At 39.6% G+C, this 18,797-nt stretch overlaps 1 protein-coding gene across 3 annotated transcripts in view; it reads left to right on the top strand.

Annotated features, from left to right (window-relative positions):
• Positions 1–7,426, top strand: part of LOC114439623 (RNA binding protein fox-1 homolog 3-like) — a 109,242-nt gene extending 101,816 nt beyond the window's left edge. For all 3 annotated transcript variants that reach the window (XM_028411684.1, XM_028411683.1, XM_028411682.1), the window contains exon 12: positions 5,206–7,426. In XM_028411684.1, the coding sequence (XP_028267485.1) occupies positions 5,206–5,208 (3 nt within the window). In that variant the 3' untranslated portion in view covers positions 5,209–7,426. The remainder of the gene's footprint in view (positions 1–5,205) is intronic.
• The last annotated feature ends 11,371 nt before the right edge of the window (positions 7,427–18,797 follow it).

Raw genomic sequence — 18,797 nt, 5'->3', positions numbered from 1 at the left:
CTTACCAGCTGTACTATGTGCTATGACAGCATGCAGAGTAAAGGGTCATGAAGGTCAGATTTCTGTCCTGGACTCACAATAATCACATGCACGCCCCAGCCTCCTGCAAATTACTGCGCTTCTATGTGCAACTATTCTGCATTAGGTTTATGTGGAAATGTAGTATTCCTTATAGGTAAAGCAAAGGCCAATATGGGGGATGAGCATTAGATTTTAGCCTGGATTTACATCACATCTCACCATCAGTGGTAGGTTTAAAAGTTGGTTGGATATACAAATACAGTCTGTATAGTTCTGTTAGCATTATGTTGTAGTTAGTTCTAAGGTACATGCAGACTCACGTCTTGTTCTCAGGTACATGGATCTCACAATATAATGGGGGTCATATGTTTAAAAAAACAAGATTTATGAACTTTGTGTGACATCATCCTTAGGCTTTCTGAGCTGTTATGAAACTCAGCTGTTGCCATCTTAGAGTCCACCTAATTCTTCAAATATAGACAAATGAGTAGACTTGTGACATTTCCAACTTTAACTTTAAGCCTTAATATAATTTAAAGGGTCAGTTATATAAAATGTTTTGCACCGACATCACGGGGGAATTATTTATAGAGGCCAGAATGTAAATATGTCTCTTTCTCCTGAACACACCCTTTCCAGACATTTAAAAGAAAGGCTCTGCTATTCTTATTAAATTATTAACATGGACCAGTTAGACTTGACTTAGGCTAGAACTTTGGTTTGGTTGAACCAAACAGATACCCTTGAGAATCTTTACCATTCAGATAAATGGGTAAATTAGTTAGTTAATTATAAAATTTGGAATTCCATGTGACAGCATTGTTAATTGCAAAATAGATGCACATAAACTCTGTTTGCAGAAGACTTGGCTGCATATCCTCACTAATACACCACGGCAGATAATCTGTACACAAGCTGTACTGCTTCACCAAACGTGTTCCACATCCACACACACACAGAGTATTGACACAGCACTGAGGTGGTTGAACCCGACAGAGGGCTGTTCTTCTACAAGTCATCAGTCTCCTTTGTAAGCATTGCACAAAATGTTTTACCTCAGGATAAGATAACCGAAACTAGAATTCAGTGATACTGACTTCTCAGCAGGCGAAACTGTTTCCTTTCTAACACAACCAGCAGGTTTGTCCTCTTTGCAACACAGCTTTCTTGTTTAAACAGAGACCCCCCAAGAGAGGACGATGATAAAATAAGACTGTACTGTTGTTCTTTATTAAAAAAATACTGTACTATATATATATATATGTAGACATATACTGTATAACACATTCTACACTGTATACACACACAAGTACCGAAGGATGTTGTATAAAAGCACCCAGGTGTTAGGAGACACAATGTAAATGTGTGTAGAGAGTGCAGACGTGCCCGCCTCTTAGTCGACATACAGTCACTGCATTGGCTTCTATTGCCACTTTGTGCTACGTGAGGTGGATTTAAAAGAAAATCTCTGTGTAGCTACTGTTAGCTGTTAAGATTTCAGAGCAGCTATGGAAATACAACTCAAAGCTATTGCCAATATTTACTTTATATGTACTCACAAAAAAAGTGTTTGTGGTCTCAAAAGAAATATGTTTGTTGCACTTAACTTGTTTTTGTTTTTTTAAAATACTTTCTGAGATGTAAAATATTTATTAAAAAAGTATCATATACAGCTAGTTATGTTTAGTCAAAATGTTAAAATGATATAGAGTAATGTTGTATATCAGAAAAAAAGAAAAAGAAAACTAACCCATTATCTCATGAGTCAAAGAAAACTTTATGTGGGTAAACAAACAAATGTTCTTCCTTTTATAAGCTAGTATGTACGTAATGCAACATATGGGGTTTTTTATAAGAGTCAGAACTTAGGATGATTATTTTTACCATTTTCAAACAGGGGAGTTTCTCATATAAACTCTGCAGGAGAGTACATATGTGGGTGTTCAGTTAGTGATCACTATTATTAAGCTAGGCTAGAATAAAACAGATTTTTGTTTGTGTTTGTGAGGCCATGTAGAGAGAGAGAGAGAGAGAGATGAGTGCATCTTGCTAACATACTGTAGTGTGCAGTAACAGTTTACTCTCAAGTCCCAGTAATAACATCACATATTATAGGATGTGTGGTCATGACAAACTGATTCAGTTTTCCTTTAGGATGTTATTAGTTAAAGATAAACATGTTGTCTCCATAACTAATGCCTAAGCAGAGGAGGTGGACACGCTAATGTCTTTTATATTTATTTATGCTGGAAATAAGAACCATACAAAAGCCAATCTAAGTTTTTGGCCGCCTTGTGTACGAAACACTGATTCAGTCCAGCATTACCATGAGCTACATTCTACAAACATGTTAAGTAGAGTCCATCCGACATCCTGTGAATGATTTACGTTGTCCATCAAGCATTTATATACTAATCTGAATTACCACTATTAACATCAAACACTACAATACTAATATCAATAATAAATAACCGGGGCTCTTAAATTCAGAATTTGTGCTCATGAATCAAGAGCATATAAAGTTAACTTAGAGATATGTCATATGCAAGTAAATCGTTCAGATTTGATGTTTAAGCACAAAAAAATGAATTGAAGTTTGATGTTACTACATGAGAAATTGATACTTTAATAGCAGATCAGGGTGCAGCCATGAATTCATAATAGAAACAGAAGACTCGCCCCCTGAGTCTTAAATTTGAGTTGAACAAAATTAAAATCCAACTTATCAAATTTGGGATTTTTGTCTCCAAATAGGGATGTTTGAAGTGTGATTTGATTACAACCTTAAAATGTATAATTAAAATTTTTTAAATCTGCTTTTTTTTTAATTTATACTGCACATCAAAGCATTAGCTATCATGACTGAATGATTGAATGTATGCACACATCAAATCAATGCTGCTACATTTTCCCGTGTTATTACTGGGACAAATTAGAGTCATCTGGAATTGGTCCTATCAGTCTGCATGGAGTTTGTTTACAGTTTACAGGGGAAAAAAATAGCATTATTTAACTGTTTCATTGTCAGCTTATCAAGGCTTAAATGTTCAAGATATACCTGGCAGTCAGCAGTCGGTATTGTAGAGGTCTGAGCCATTTTATTATGCTTACTGTCAAATGTAGGTCAAATGTAGTTTATTAAATATTTTGATTCTGTTTACTTCTACTGTATTCCACAACCAGCTTAATATGCAACCAGACCTCTATTTAGTCCGAACATTTGTAACAGTAGTACTGACACATGTTTACATACTCTCCATCCATCATTTATATTTACAAATATTCACTAAGCCCTGATAAGCTGGCAGGTGAATTTATTAATCCACCTAAAATATTTGTACAAAGGAAAACCAAGCAAAAAAAAAAGAAAAAGTTATGGTACTTGTATATACATTTAAATGTACATACACACACATGCTATATCACGATTCTCTGAGTAACTGTTTTATATGTATTCCTATATGAAGTGGGGTTATCTGTGTATTTTCAATTCAGCTCAATTTGTTCTTGAAATCTGTGTCATTTCTATAATGAGAATATATTGTCTGAAAGGTGTAATTTTCTTTTGGGTTCATTTCATAGGTAAAGGTATACAATTATGACCATTTTCTTTACTCATGGATTATTTTTGTTATCAATATGTGGCATATAAATAATCTCTGATTGTTTTCTGAGTGTCAGAATAAAGCAGTTATGAGAACATTATGTCTGCTTTCACACATGGATGTTGCTCCTGTCAACTATCAAATATTTAAAATGTGCGTTACTTAAGACACATTTTTAACTTATTCTTAGTGGCGTTTGACACATTTAATTTTTTATGTCAATCGAAATGTTTTCTCTGGTCACAGAAATGGGCAGAATTTGGATAACTTAGTTGCAAATCAGTCACACATACACCCCAGCAGACCACAAATGCTGCACTGTAAATGGGCAAATGTGGTAGAACTAGACCATACATACATCTGAACCAAGAAACTGAAAATATGAGATAAAGGAACCCTTTATCTGCATGGCTCAGACCTACTAACAACAAGCACACAACACTAACTATGACTGAGAGAAGCACAGGCTCTGATACCTGAACTCACCCCCTCTCCTGAATCCTTCATGTCCATGGGTGATTAATATATTTGTGTCGGCAGGCCTTCCAGTTCTAGGCTGCCTGTCAGTGAGGAATATATGTAGCTCCAGTGCTATTGTGCTCCCTCCCTGCTGAGCTGTAAGACTGCATGTGGATATTTTTGTATGGCGGGTCCCAGGCGACTTCTCAGTAAATCTGAGGTATGGAATGTATAGAGAATGTGGAAAACCTAAGGCCAGACCCTGTAACAGAAAAGAGCAATAGAGCGGTGGGGGTGGGGGTCGGGGTGGGGCAGGGTGGATGCTGATTGAGCATGCCACTTGTTTGACTGTTTGTCTCTCTGGGTTGGAAGACGGGGGGTGGAGTAATGCACTACAAAGCCTCATCTTCTTTCATTTATTTATTTTTTCATCAGAAGCTCCACAGAGCTGTTGAAGATCATTCCGAATTAGCGAGTATCTGTCATCATTAAAGGGTCGTGGGACACTCGCCTTGCCTAGCCTGCCCCTGACACCCACATACCCCACCTCCCTTTCCTCTGCTCCCATCCAGCCCCATTGCACTTTTCACTTTGCACTAACAAACTGCCGATCTCCACTTGTATGATTACAGCTCACTCTGATCTTTATTCTGGGGAGAGCGGCAGCACTAGTTTTGGCAGGCAGAAGGCCTCTGCTCCCGCTTCTTTTATGCCACAGTACAAGATAGGGGATGAAAAGTGAACGTCTCTGCTCTCAAACTTTTCGCAGCTGAGTTTTAAGCATTGTTTCCTCTTCTCTGTCTTTACTCCGTCACTGTGTTTTAACCCTATATTTTGCGAATTTCTCCTTGTAACAGTGTACACTGCATAGATGGGGAGTTGTATAAAGCGTTGTTTATTCCATACATTATCCCATATGTTTACTTGTTTTTTGTTTTTAAAGGAGTTGTGTTCTAGGCTATACTTTCTGTGACAATATGCTCACCCCTAGAAAAACTTATTTAGAAAGAAATAACGGCTTCATACTAACTTCTCATAGCACCTCTTATAATGTATGCCTAACAGAAACATAACGTTGTAAATATTTACCAGTCTCCCCACTTCTCTCCCCTGTTTCCAGTAAATACAAAATGAAGAGCTGTACTCAGTATTGATGGACATCACAGATGAAAACAACGAAGAGAGGAGAACTAGCTTTAAAGAAAATAACACAAGAAGAAGATGAGAAGGAGTCCCTCTACTGAGGCTGGCGAGGGAAGACGGGAGGCGTACAAAGTGGCGCTGCGGCAGCGGTGTCAAACCAGCCACAAACTTGACAGACGGAGGGAGCCAGTTTCCACCAGGGACCACCTTTTTGCCGGGTAGAAAAAGACAGAGAGTGAATGAAAAGTGTCCCGTTATTATAAAACATTTTATTTTTCTATACTTTTGTGATTTACAATGGTAAAAAAAAGTGTGTATAAAGCAGTATATATGTACAAATCTGTTTTTATGTTTTTTGGTAAGGGAGATGAACAGTTGGCCCTTGATGCTGATTCTGTGGTATGCAGGAAGGAGGAGGGAGGAGCCCCCCCTCCCCCCTCCTCTCTCTATGGCACACTGCTCTGTCGCCGAGGTCAAAAAAACAAAAGAAAAAAGAAAAAAAAACATGAGACAAAAAAAAAACCCAGAAAGGTGGCAGGGAGAGCTCGGCATCCAGGCAGAAGCACTTTCTACACTGTACTTCCTGTGGGTGGAGTCAAAGGTCAGCCTCCTGGTCTCACTGCTCCGCCTTCTTCCTTCCAACCTTCCCGACCTCCTTCCTCACTACCTTCTTTCTCTTTCGGGCCGGTGATGACGCTCTTTCCTCCTTGTTGCGGTGTCACTGGCCTGCAGCGCCTACTGTTAGCAGCGTCCCCTGTGGATACTGTCGCGATGTCACTTCCTCCTGGCAGCACCATTGGGCATCCCCGCCCTCCCCAATGGGCAGCATCACTGGTTTACAGCGTTGGGGAGTGGGGGGGGTGAGCCACGGCGGGACGGTTAGACGGTATTAAGCCGAGCTTCCCCGTCTGCCCCTCTCCACGCCCCAGCAGAGGTCACTGACTAAGGACTAGTTTGAGAAAATGGCGCATAAGTCGCCGACTTTACTCACCTGCCAGACTCCGAGCCCAAGCCTTTGTGTCACTCTGCACTGACGGACAAACTGTCAGACCAACGCGATGATAAAAGTGCGTACAACTACCAAGGATGCACGTTTCCACCTGACGAGAATAACTCATCAACGTCCATGTAACAAATTGAATTATAATCGAATAATCCCATTGTACTACATCAGCAGGTGCATAACCAAAACACAAGCCTGAGGCATATAGACTATGTCGCTAGAAAAAAAAAAACATTATAGAAATACAGTAGTGCCCATCCAATGGTATCAAGGAACGAGGGCTGAAATATGTTGATTTTTTTCGTCAATGTATTCTGAGAATATTTGTGTGTTTTTTGTTTATTTGTTTGTTTTTTTGCAGCACTGAAAACTTTTAAACAGGAAAAAGTTTTAATTTTGGTGGAAGCGAAACCTTAATTCTTTATATCAGGAGAGTCACTGTAAACGTGTTTAATCAAGAATGTTGGTTCAGTTTTTGAATGTACTTTAATGTCTAGGGTGTCCAATAAGTATGTATTCTTTTTCTGTATATAAATATATATACATATCTATTATATGGGCTGTGGTGATGTCAGGGAATAGAGGGGGTGGGCAGGAAAAGCCTCTGGCCCCCCAACATAGATATCAGACTCCCCCTTCCAACTAAATATGTCCCTGATATTTACTGTAACATGTGATCATGTGTTATATGATTGAAAGTGTGATGGTGATAGTGTGAACTGATCTCCCCCCGAAACCCACCTTTACCACATAAACAAACACACACTGTGGAGATACTCGCAGATTAACGACACATGCAGGATTATGCATACACACACAAACATTTTTGCCCCATTCAGAGCAAATCATGATACCCTACTATTAGCCGGCAGACAGCTCAGAAAAAGAATCACATCTGCAGTAGTTCTGGCCCTTCATTGGAGCTGCAAAGACTTGCTAATTAGCGCAAGGTGTTGTGGGTGTCAGATAAAAAGTTTATGAATATTGATTTTTCTTTTCTTACTTGAACCAAAGTATGATTTGAACACACAGTCTCAGTGCTCTTTGATCAGGAGACAGTGGGACTCGATGATGATGGCGGAGCCCGGATGTGTATTGACATGACCCAGATTTTATTCACTCACAGCACCGCTGAGGAAGAGCTTGCTCTTCTGCTAATGTAACGAGCCTCGCTGACGAAGCCCCAGCTCGCAGCTTCCTGCAGCAGCAGCCTCCGTTTATGAACTGCTGTTCTCACGCTGACCCTGGTGGGCGGGCAGTTTTATTGCGTATTCGAAATAACCTGCTGGCCCTGAGGAGAAACTTTGGTTTGTCAAGGGGTGAGCAGGTTCAGGTGAAGCACAACTTTGTTTGAGAGTTCAGGGTACACCACTTAGGAGTGGTTTTGTGTGAATTATTGTAAGAGGGTACAACTAGGTTAAGCTCCTGACTTCCTGTACAAAACTACAGTGTGTACTGTTAATATCCTGTACAGTAAATCTCACCTCACACTTCTTGATTAACTTCATCTTATTTCAGGTTTAAAAAAAAAAAAAAGAAAAAAAAAGAAAAAAAAACTTGTTCTGAATCAGGGCTCCTACCCACGCGACCTCTGTTCATCTGTAGACAGCTTATCATATATTACAAAGAGTATCTATATCATGGCAACTAACTGTTGTGAAGTCCAATTGGGGTAAAGTCGGACATTCATTTCCCCATGAAGCAATCATATGCAGGCTTAGCATCTTCATACCTGTAGGTTTGTTTCTGAGAGTCACATGATTCATCTGGCCTACTTAAAGTGTGACAAACTTGTGGTGGGTCAGACACAACTTCGGAGCAGGTTGGAGTTTTACTTGTGATGTGAACTTCTTGGGAAACAGAGATAAAGAGCCACGGATTGGTTTTTGTTCATGAACATTAGGGTTCAATCACATAGTTGGATTTAGTCCACTGGATTATCTATGCATTAAGCAACAGAAACACTTGATGTCATGTGTGATGGGCACATTTTAGGATGAAAGCACTGTTATCTACTTATTAGTAGCTATGAGTTGACAAAACGAATCTGAACGAATACGCCTGGTTTTATATATGTAGGATTTGTCAACAAATGTCATGAAAGGACAAACTTTCTGACCTTGGTTCCTTTGAAAGGCATACTGTACATATTTAACTAAAGCTGGCTGCTATACTTTTTCACACACATTACTAGGACTTTTTTCAACAGCAGATCTATTCCACATTTGGTGCTTTTGTGAGTTTTTTCCGGCAGGGCATTTGGGACAGCGTCAGAATTAACTGTTGTAATAACAGGACACGACACTGGTTTTAATACTTTTAGTGGAGATATATTAGACTTTGAATACACACAGTACTTGTACTTATATATGTCATTTTGGTCTGTTTGTAGGATTTGAGCTGCTCAGTTTTATTATATTTGACTTCAAATGTCAGTACATGGCATTTCAATGGGGACAGTGATGCATGCTAGATATTAGGATGCCAATGTCTTAGTCGGTGCAAACTGACATTAGTTGGCTATTTTTAAACTGGAAAGCAATGGTTGATGGTTGCTTTTAATTTTGGTCCACACACTGTACAGCAACAATATTTGCAGTTTGTATTATTATTATTTTATTTTATTTTTGTAGAAGTAGGAACAGTAGTGGTAGGAACTGCATGAAATTTTGTAAAAATCAGTATTGTAGTAAAGTTAGCTTGAAGTTCTAGCAGTTCCAAATTAAAACCAAGATTAAGACAGGGCACATAATACTAAATACATCACTTTATCTTTTGTATTTGTTTTCAATCTGTAAGCTTAAACATTAGGTGTTTTGTCAGAAATGGAAGAAAAAAAACCCAGTTTAAGTTGCTTTAGTATTATTTAGTATTTCTTCCTATTGTTTTAGTTTACTTTCGGTTATACTGCTTACAGGTTCTGTTTAAGTGTCATTGCATGATTTGACAATGATTTATTTTATTTCACTCTATCATTGTCATTGATATGGATAACAGATTACATTTTGAATCTAAATAGATATTTAGTGGCTGTACAGGCACTAGTTGTCTTCTATGGATAAGACAGTAGTTTTATTTATTATACTTTAAACTGTGGCTGTTTGTCTCTGTTCACTTGCAAGTTCTGTCTCTACCAGTGAGTGCATTTAAAACTCCAGCCTGCACCGTAGCAGCGGGATGGAGTGGGGGGGCGGGGTTAAAGTGACCCTCCCCTTCCTTCCTTCAGATGCCTTCAGTTTAATGAAATGGTCCTGATCTTCCTGAGCACAACTGCTTGAGCTGTGACACTAGCAGGATGTCCCCTTTTGAGAGTCCCCCGCTTCTCCCCAACTCCAACATACCCACCCCATACAGCACCCTCCTGACTCCCCCATCCCTGTAGCCTTCTCGTATGTGAGTGGCCCCTTTTGTAATCCTGGTGTTCTGTACATAATAACCCTCACCTTTCCACACCTCCCTCCTTTCCTCCCCCAGTTGCCCTTTCAGGGGGGAAAAAAAAGAAAAAAATGACATCCTCTGACTCCCCAAAATCTTGTATTTTGTTCTAATAATGACAAAATTTATTTATAAGGATTTTTTAAAATCTATCTCTTTCTCTTTTTTGTAAATGTTCCAGTTAAATAAAGTTTAAAAATGTTAAAAAATTAAATGGATATATTGAAAGGTTAAAAAAAATGTCTCTAGAAGTCCCTGCCCCCTCCTCTGGCTCTGTACTCTGAACTTTGTGTTTTTGTTTTTTCTCTTTCTGTATGCTTCTCTTTACGTGCTTCAGATGAAGAGTTCTATTTATTATGACATTAACGTTATTATAATTATGACTAATTATTAATATTATCATCATCCTCATCATCCTCATTATTATCATTAATAAACTTGTCTACTTCAGCTCCAGAGTCTCAGTGCTGTTTTGTGGGTGAGTGATGAGTTGCTGTGTGCTCAGGTTGGACCGGGACCTGACGTAACACTACAAATCCCATGACACAACATCACAGCGATGGCGTATGAAATGAGCCATGTGGAACGGGGCGGGACAGCTCCACCAGACCTATTTGTCTTATGCCAAACCCCCTCTGGGGCTACAAGATGGAGAGGACTTGTCTGTCGCAGAGGCCGCCATTTATCCAACCAAAGAAAGACAAACTCAAAGACTGAAGCCTGCGAGTGGAAAAACATAGACACATGCCTGGGGGGCTGGGGGGGCAAGAGAGAGGCAGAGAAAACATAAATGTAAATACTTCAAAAGATCAGTGCCTCTCCATCATTGTTGACTTAGTTTAATCCTTTGAGCCTCTACAAACAATGGGAGATGGGATTCTTTTTGTCACAAAAAAGAAAGAGAATCCAGAAAATACTGATATTTTGTGTCACTGCTTTGCAACATCAAAATGTTAACAGCATGCCCTGTACATGCCTCTGTTTAAAAGATAAGTATGCTATGCATTGTTTGCTTTAATTGGAACCCAGACATGCCCTGATGACAGAACAAAAATGTAAGTTTCATTTTTTTAGATTACTCAGAAGGTCAGGAAGGTTTTGAATTGTTTGCAGTCATTTGAACATTGGTAGTATCTCCGAATAGTGCATTATTTATTTATTTACATACAGCTTTTTTGTTTTGTTTTGTGCCTTCACTGTTTTGGATGATTTTTTTTTTCAACTTTTCTGGACATGCTCTTTTTCATAAATTACTTTTTCATGCTTTAATCTCATTATTCCTGCCAGAGGCCAGATTTTAATATGGTAACATTTCACTTATTGTTTTCCCAGGATTCCTCCTGTCGAGCTATTAAGTAGGAGAGCAAATGATACATCTGTTTTTACACTCTTTGTATGATACAAAAACAAACATGTATCAAAACAATGTAACATCAATTAATCATTTGCAAATACCTTGACTTTACACAACCAATACAATATCACTTCATTTCAAGCTTCAACTCATCCAATTCATCTTCTTTGTTGAACACACACAGGAATAAAAGTTGGTTTGTTAAATCATACAGAAAGTCCTTACTCATTCATAATATAACCATTAAGTCTGGTACTTTCTCTTTCACAGCTGTCATGTCACCTAGTTCCCACATGGTGGCACCATCTATCTGTGTTATAAGTTTCTGCTGGAGGTCTCTGTTTGATTCATCCATCAGCACCAGTGTTCAGCTTTGCTACTACAGCCGCTTGTGTGTATTTGAGTCTCTTCTCCTTGATCTCGCTATCTCCTCTCAGACACCTGATCCTCCACATCTGTGAAGTTTTATGTTCTTCATATAGTCCTACATGTAACGCTTGATTAAGGTCAAATGGGGATCTACAATATGATAAAAGCATCTGTTGGGCTCAAATAGAATCTATCAACCCAACCACAGCAATTGACCATAATCACACAATTATGAAGCGATGAGACACTTTGGCTTTATGGGGAGGGTGCTTGGCTAAAATGGCCCATGTAAAACCCCATCTGTACAAATGGGACTTGGATTTAAGCCAAAGCATGGGCTAAAAGACCCAATATATCAAGTCACGGCACATCTAGCAGAAGGGAGCAGAACGTGGCTGACAAAACGGAGAGTCTGCTGGTGTCAAAGGAAACCACTGCTCAAATATTTTCGGGCACTATCAACTAAGACGTGTTCTTGTGTAATTCTTTTGACAAATAAAATGAACCAATCACTGCAGAGTCCAAAAAACAGCTTCCTCACTGTATCTCAGTATTTATATCACAGCATAGGTTTTGACCCCTGCTGTCTCTTTGTTTGTTGAGAGTTTTTTATATTATATTAATTTATTTTAACTGTATTTTACTACATGTCATCTATACCATGGAGTTCAGTAATTTTACAAAGAAACATCAGAGAAGCTGAAACCAGAGAATACTTGACTTTGTGCTTCAGGGCTTGACATTAAGCTTCTTCAGCCACTTTGAGCAAGAGATTAAGATGTTTTACTTTCCCAAGAGCAAAACTTGCTTAGAAAACCACCATTTTAGATGCAGACTTGAGGAAAGAGTTGAGAGATGTGATGTTCCCTAGTTCAGTGGGTATAGTCTCCCTAGTGCAGCTTCAAGGCCGGCGCCTCAAAGACACTTTATAATGTCCTCTGTCCTCTCAAGATCATGTCTGGTTCAAACAGTGATGATATGAATAGAACTTTCTATCTTATGCTTCCAAAGCCTGCAAGTCCTAACATGAATCAAACATGACAGTGTGCACAGCTTGCATCCACACACAGATGTGTGCACATCACCCCCCTCCTCCACTCCTCTTTCAAATATTTTATCATTTTTATCTGGATTATTAAAGCAAACTTTTTGTAGCACTGTTAAAGTAAAATTCTGTGATGCACACATACAACCTACCCAGGTTAGCAGCCCTACACAATAGGTCCTGAGTAGATTCCTTCCATTACACAATAACCCGTATCAACAGGGTCGAATAAAAAACCCACAATATGACCTCATGTGGTCTTTATCATCATTCTACTCTATGTGTTTGTTGTCTGGATTGTTTAACTCTGCAGAAGCTCATCCTTCTTAGCCTCTCTGAATTTCTCAGACAGAGGGCAAGCAGCAGGTTCCTTGTCTAGAGTTTTAGACAAAGCATCCATCAGCCCCAGATTCCACCATCTGCCGCCAATGCTGCAGCACTCGGCCCAGCGAAGTGCCATCTGCAGCCAACTTCATTTACATCACTCTGGGAAGTTTTACTTTGGACTACTGCACTACTCAAAAGTGCAAAGTAGAACAGGGGTGAACCGTGGTGTTAGTTCAAACTAAAAGCTGTAAACACCCAACACATTGTGTTTTTTTTTTTTTTTTTTACAAAGTATTCTGGATTTTTGGTGATTCTTGCAGCATTAAGTCTAAAGTGTGCAATTGTGTAATTATACAGTCTGTCCAGATGAGGGAGACAAACACCTAAAAATCACACAAAAGTTAGAGTTCCAGGCAGGCATCCCATGAGCATAAATGTACATTTTGATTCTAGTTCAATTATGTAAGACAAACATCTCCAGACTGTAGTCACAACGTTATTATCACAGATGTTGGACTGGATACAAATAGTCTGGCCCCACTGCCTAACCACTGGATAGAAGAATTTTAGCAGTAGATCTGCCTGTGATGCATTTGGAAACACACAACCAAGAGGCCGAAACATCTAAGGTGTAGTGCGTAAGCCTTTCTGAAGACTATCCAGGACCAATGGTACCTGTGACCACACTGTATAAGAAAGCTATGGCTTAAATAGATATTTAGATATTTTGCAGGAGAGCAAGGGACACCATTTAAAAAGGATTATAAAAAAAGTTCTTATGCTAAAAAGCATCAGCATGGAAACTGACATTACTCGCAACAAGCAATAAAAACCAGCAGCTTACATACAAAGGACCTAATGTTCCACATTCTCTAAAAGTTCCTCAGCCTTGTGGCTCACACTGTCGTTGGTGCTCCCACAAAAACAAGAAAAAGTACAGGTCTGTATGACACTCAGTCCACCCTGTGTGGCTTAATAAGATTGTGGTTTAATACCCATTACAACAGCGCAGAGGTGCTGTCATTAGCAATTCAGCTGAGCTGTAACTCACCTCCTCTCTTTATAATGATAAGAATCCTGAAAAGAGCTGTGGCTAAAAATGGAAACAAAAGTGCTGGGCTGGGTGGAACAGGAGCACCAGCTACAATTTGCGGGATTAGGTGAGCACACGGCTGATGACCCGCAGCCTGGTGGGTAATGCAAGGTCAGCTGTAAGAACTGGGTGATCTGAGGGCCAGAAGTTTGAAAACCCACTTTGTTGGCTTAATGCAGCAAACTAATGACAGCACAGACAGACTGAAAATTAGGCCTAGAACAAGAAAAATGAGAAAAAAGGTACAAAGGTTTTAGCAATTATTTGCTGTATTATTTTTTATGTTTTTGTTTTTTAAATGTAATTATAATCCAAATAAATTGTTTCAAACGTTTCAGTTTCTGACCCTGCAGCACTATGGAACACTTTATAAGAAAAGAAGTGTTCAAATCATTAATTAGACCCTAGATACCAAATTATCTCAAAAACCCAGGATCATCATCAAGATTGATTACATAATACATCCCTGGGAAATAAATCAGGACATATCACTGTGCTTGATCTCTTATCATTAGGAGGCTAAAAAAAGTGAGTTTCTAAAATTTGCGTCCTGAGGTGGTTATTCATGTTGGGCTTTTTCCAAAAATCATCACAATTTCCTACAAAAGAAAAAAAAAGATAAGCTCTAAGGATGAGTGACAGACAGAATCATCTGCTCCCTTTCAATCTCAACATAAAACTCAATCATCCCTGCCTGTGTTCAACATAAATGTCAGCAGAGTCCAGTGCTGCTCATGTCTGACCTTAACAGCCAGAAAGCTGCAAGACAGCAAACAATGACAAAAGCAGCCTTATTACATTATACCAAATGGCAGAAAAAACTAGAATTTTGGAATAAAATACGCTGAACTTAATAAACATAAACACACAAAACCCCATTATTATTGTGAAGCATGGATCTGAAGTCTCTGAGCTACAGTGCTGAAGAAATAGGCAAGCTGATGGCAAGACAAATGCAAGTTTGCATTCATCAGTCTAGAAGTTGTGCACGAGACACACTTTGACTTTCCAACGGGACAACAATTCAAAACACAAGGCTCTGATGTACACTCCAGAACTTTTACTTTCTTCTACTATCACTGAGCTACTTTAAAAGACATAAAACTCATACAGTAAAAACAAGACTAAACGAACAAAATATTGACATTCTCAGGGACAATGTGTTATAATCAGACCACCAGGAAAATATATTATGAGGTCAATATTTCAAAATTACAGCCTTCCTGTTTTTCTTTGGACACATCTATTTGTGTTTTTCTGGGCTCATCGCCAACGTGGCCAAAAATGGCAGAAGCAAAAGAAAAAGGTTTTCTGTGCATTTACTGTATGGATTTAATCTTTACCTAACCCCTTACCCTGTTTTAACGCCTAACCTCAACCAGTGGTTTTCAATGCTTAACCCAAACCAAAAGTCAAATGAAACTCAACCACAAGTGAAAATATCATGCTGGACCACCACTGTCTCTAATCAACCTCCTAACCCGGACTTTGGCGGCTATATTTGTCCCATGATCAGACGACATTGCCCCATACGTTGGTATGTTCTGTTGTGGCCATCCAGCATAAAAAAACACTGGAATATGTTGAATATATTAAGTTAGAGAGTGTAAGTATGAAAAGAAGAAAAAATACAGAAACCCTGCAGAGATTTTTTTTTTTAGTCTGGAATAAAACATGCGATTCATTTTAAAGCTGCACAATAAAACCTGATGATGTATCGGTCTATCCCTGCTCTCTCCTCTCTCGGCATTTGCCGGGTGCCAAGGCTCTCAGGATTTAGAACCACTACTGGTATCCATCTGCACACCGGATTTAAAAACGTGGCTTCACAGTGACCCGTCTGTTGTCCGAGGCCTCTGGAGACAGACGGAGGAGAAAACACTGTGCCAGGAAACACTCGCTCTCCCTGACAGCACTGCTCTCCATAAACATGACCAGTTCTGTTACTTTGAACCTTATAGACAGGAACAACTTATGAAGCTTATGAGGGGCTACATTTAATTTTATTTGAACTTTTAGCAATGTTTGTTATAACAATGTTTTTATTTACAGGTCAAAAATGTGTATTTGCAGGTCAGTGCTATCAACAGGAACAGTGTGACCTGTGATAAATGAGCATGTACATGAGAGAATCTGTGCTGTGGACAATCCTGCCTGTTGGTTTAAGGCAGCTTACTGGGTGTCTGTTCCAGCCAAATCCATTTTTATTCACCCTGTGGATTATACGACTGCTTGGCACGGCTGCCCTCGCGGTACTGAGGCCAAGAAAGATCCATGCAGGTGGATGTGCTCCATGTGGAGCATGGAAAATAGAGGAATAACTGTTGATAGCTCCATGTTTTAGTATACAAAAAAAGAGGCAAATTTAAAACATTGTGTTGAAATGTACATCTGCCTACAGGGGGCGTTGGTGATGAGAGCATTTTTCTTGATAGGTGTTCCGCTCACATTCTGGTTAGTTTTTGTGCTTCGTATTTATTTCGCTCTTCAGCAACTTGAATTGCCTGTGCTAACCTTAAGCGAGCGGCTGGAGAGCGGAACACAATCAAGGCCTAGCTGAGAGCTAGCACATGCTAAGCCACGGCTAGCAGAAGCCAACTAGGAGACCATGCTACTAAAGTAAAATTCTAAAATGAAATGTCTTTTTGTCATGGATAATTTGGGCTGAGAGGAGTAATATTTGGGAACGATTGCTCTTACTGTTATTAAAGCAATGTTCTTCATGTGACAAAGGCAAACCTGCCACAGCCAGAACTAGTGTGCAGCATCAGTGGAGTGGAGTTCTGTACCTGTTGCTGGCCTCAGGTGGCCCTCTGGTGGACAAACGACATGATGAACAACAAATGATGTTTTTCTCCGTCATTTAGCTTTTTTTTAAACTTTATATTTATTGGAGGTAATACGACCGATACCGATTGAGCGTTCTTTCCGCTCAAGATCTACTGATGAACACCTGCAGACACTCCATGCCATATAAGTTTTATGGGCAAATCTTAAACTGTTGTTAATAGGTAGGCGTGACATAAAATGTCACTTTAAGCTGTAAGATGCCTGAATTCATCAGAGTTAGTTAGGGGATAGTGATTAAAAATATTAAAATAACGTTTTGTCCTATTTGATGTGCTGATGTTGGGTTCTTCCTTTTCTGAATGAAGATTTAAATCTCAATTATTAACAGGTTTTGATGTTTTCTTTGTGGACACACACTGCTGTCAGGCCTTATACCAGGTTTATAACGGTCTACTTACTATCTGTATATGACAGTTGAAGTAATGAGTTTGGATTGCAAACATCTCTCCCTGTGTGGTTTGTAATTTTGTGAGAATTAGACACTGGCATGTGTCTGCTGCCAGGATATGTGCTTGACAAAGGTGGGGGTTTATCAGTGACAGATTGATACATCCGCTCCGTACATTCGTTTTTGTTTATAGAGACGAACTACGCTCAGCTGCAGGTGATAGATATGTGTGAGTATGAGAAGACATGCTCTGAAAAAATGCAGCAGAGACTCATTTTCTGTCTGTTTGATCTTTTTTTGTTTTCCTGTTTTTAGGTGACATATGGCAGAAAATTGAGAAAATGGACCAGTGGTCCGAGTAGCGATGCTGAGTTACAGTGACTGCATCATCCATCAGGCAACAGGTCTCAGCTTGGCACGAGTTCCCAGAGAGCACAGATGCTTAATGGCTTGACAGGTTGTGTCCTGGCTCTCGGGCCCCGACTGAAACGCCGCTGGCTGCTGGACGGAAACACCAAACAGCCTCAGGACACCCAGTGGAAATTCAGAAAGGCTCACAGCACTGGAGATTTAACTCAAAATGTGTAGAGCATTAGTTCCTTCAACTGATCTGACAGCAGAAAAATCTCTGCCTTTATTAAATTAAAAATAGAATCTTTAAAATGTTGTATATTATATTTTTATTGTTAATGTCAGACTGCAGGCTCTAGCTCTAACAGGATTAGCACATACACGGCATACATTTATTGTTCTTATCTTTATGATTTCATTAGGTTGAGCATCCATGTCCACTGATTGGTTTCTGTGGCATTAGATTAATGATGTAATCTCCAGCCTTTACATCAAGAGTTCAAGTCAAGGGAAGGTTCTAAATACTGGGTGGCTACAAGTAATGTATATGGGGGGGGGGGGCAACATTAATGCGTAATCCTGATATAAATAACCTTACATCTGCTCGATGATACTACATCCACCCACTTTGTCCTCGGCTGGAGCCTATGCCAGTTATCTACGGGCGAGAGGCGGATATGATATCCATCCAAGGAAATTTGACAACAATTCATTGACCAACAACATGTTTGAGATTTAATATGCATTTGCTAGAAGGCTCACTGTCTTATCAGAAGCAGCAGTGATGGATTAAAGGGGACAGAATGCACTGACTTTGCAACCAGCGTTTCAGAGTGTAAGCTGAGATGGCATTGGTCAATACTTGGAGACTGGGATAAATTTGGCCTCTCTCTTGGGATCTGAAAAGCCAAGTTTGGCCTTTTACATAGCTGTTTTTCCCTTGTCTAAGTCACAGGACCTCCTCTGAAAATATCTCCAAGCAATCCCAGAGAAGAGGAGTGTGTGTCTGTAAAATGCTACAGTGACGGCTGAGATGACGTTCGGTTTGCCGTCTGTGGAGGATATTATTTTGGGTCAGATGTGTCTCTCTACCATATTGCCCATTGAAGCAGGAAGGCCAGGCCACAGAGAGGGCGAGCATATGCCTGCCTTTCCCCTCTGCTGCTGCCCCTGACATGTGTTACTTCCTCCACATTCAGCCCACCTGCTTGGCCCAGGCCTTATACTTTAATGTGAATGCCAGCTTATATTATGCAGAATCTGTCAGTCTGTAGATCAAGTCCTATCAAGAGCTCAACAGCTCTGTCCAATTATCTGTAATTCTCAGCATAATCAGAGAAAAACATTGTTATAG

Source organism: Parambassis ranga, chromosome 8 (genome assembly GCF_900634625.1).
Source record: "Parambassis ranga chromosome 8, fParRan2.1, whole genome shotgun sequence".
Classification (NCBI taxonomy): Eukaryota; Metazoa; Chordata; class Actinopteri; family Ambassidae; genus Parambassis; species Parambassis ranga.
This window is presented reverse-complemented; position numbering and strand designations above follow the sequence as displayed.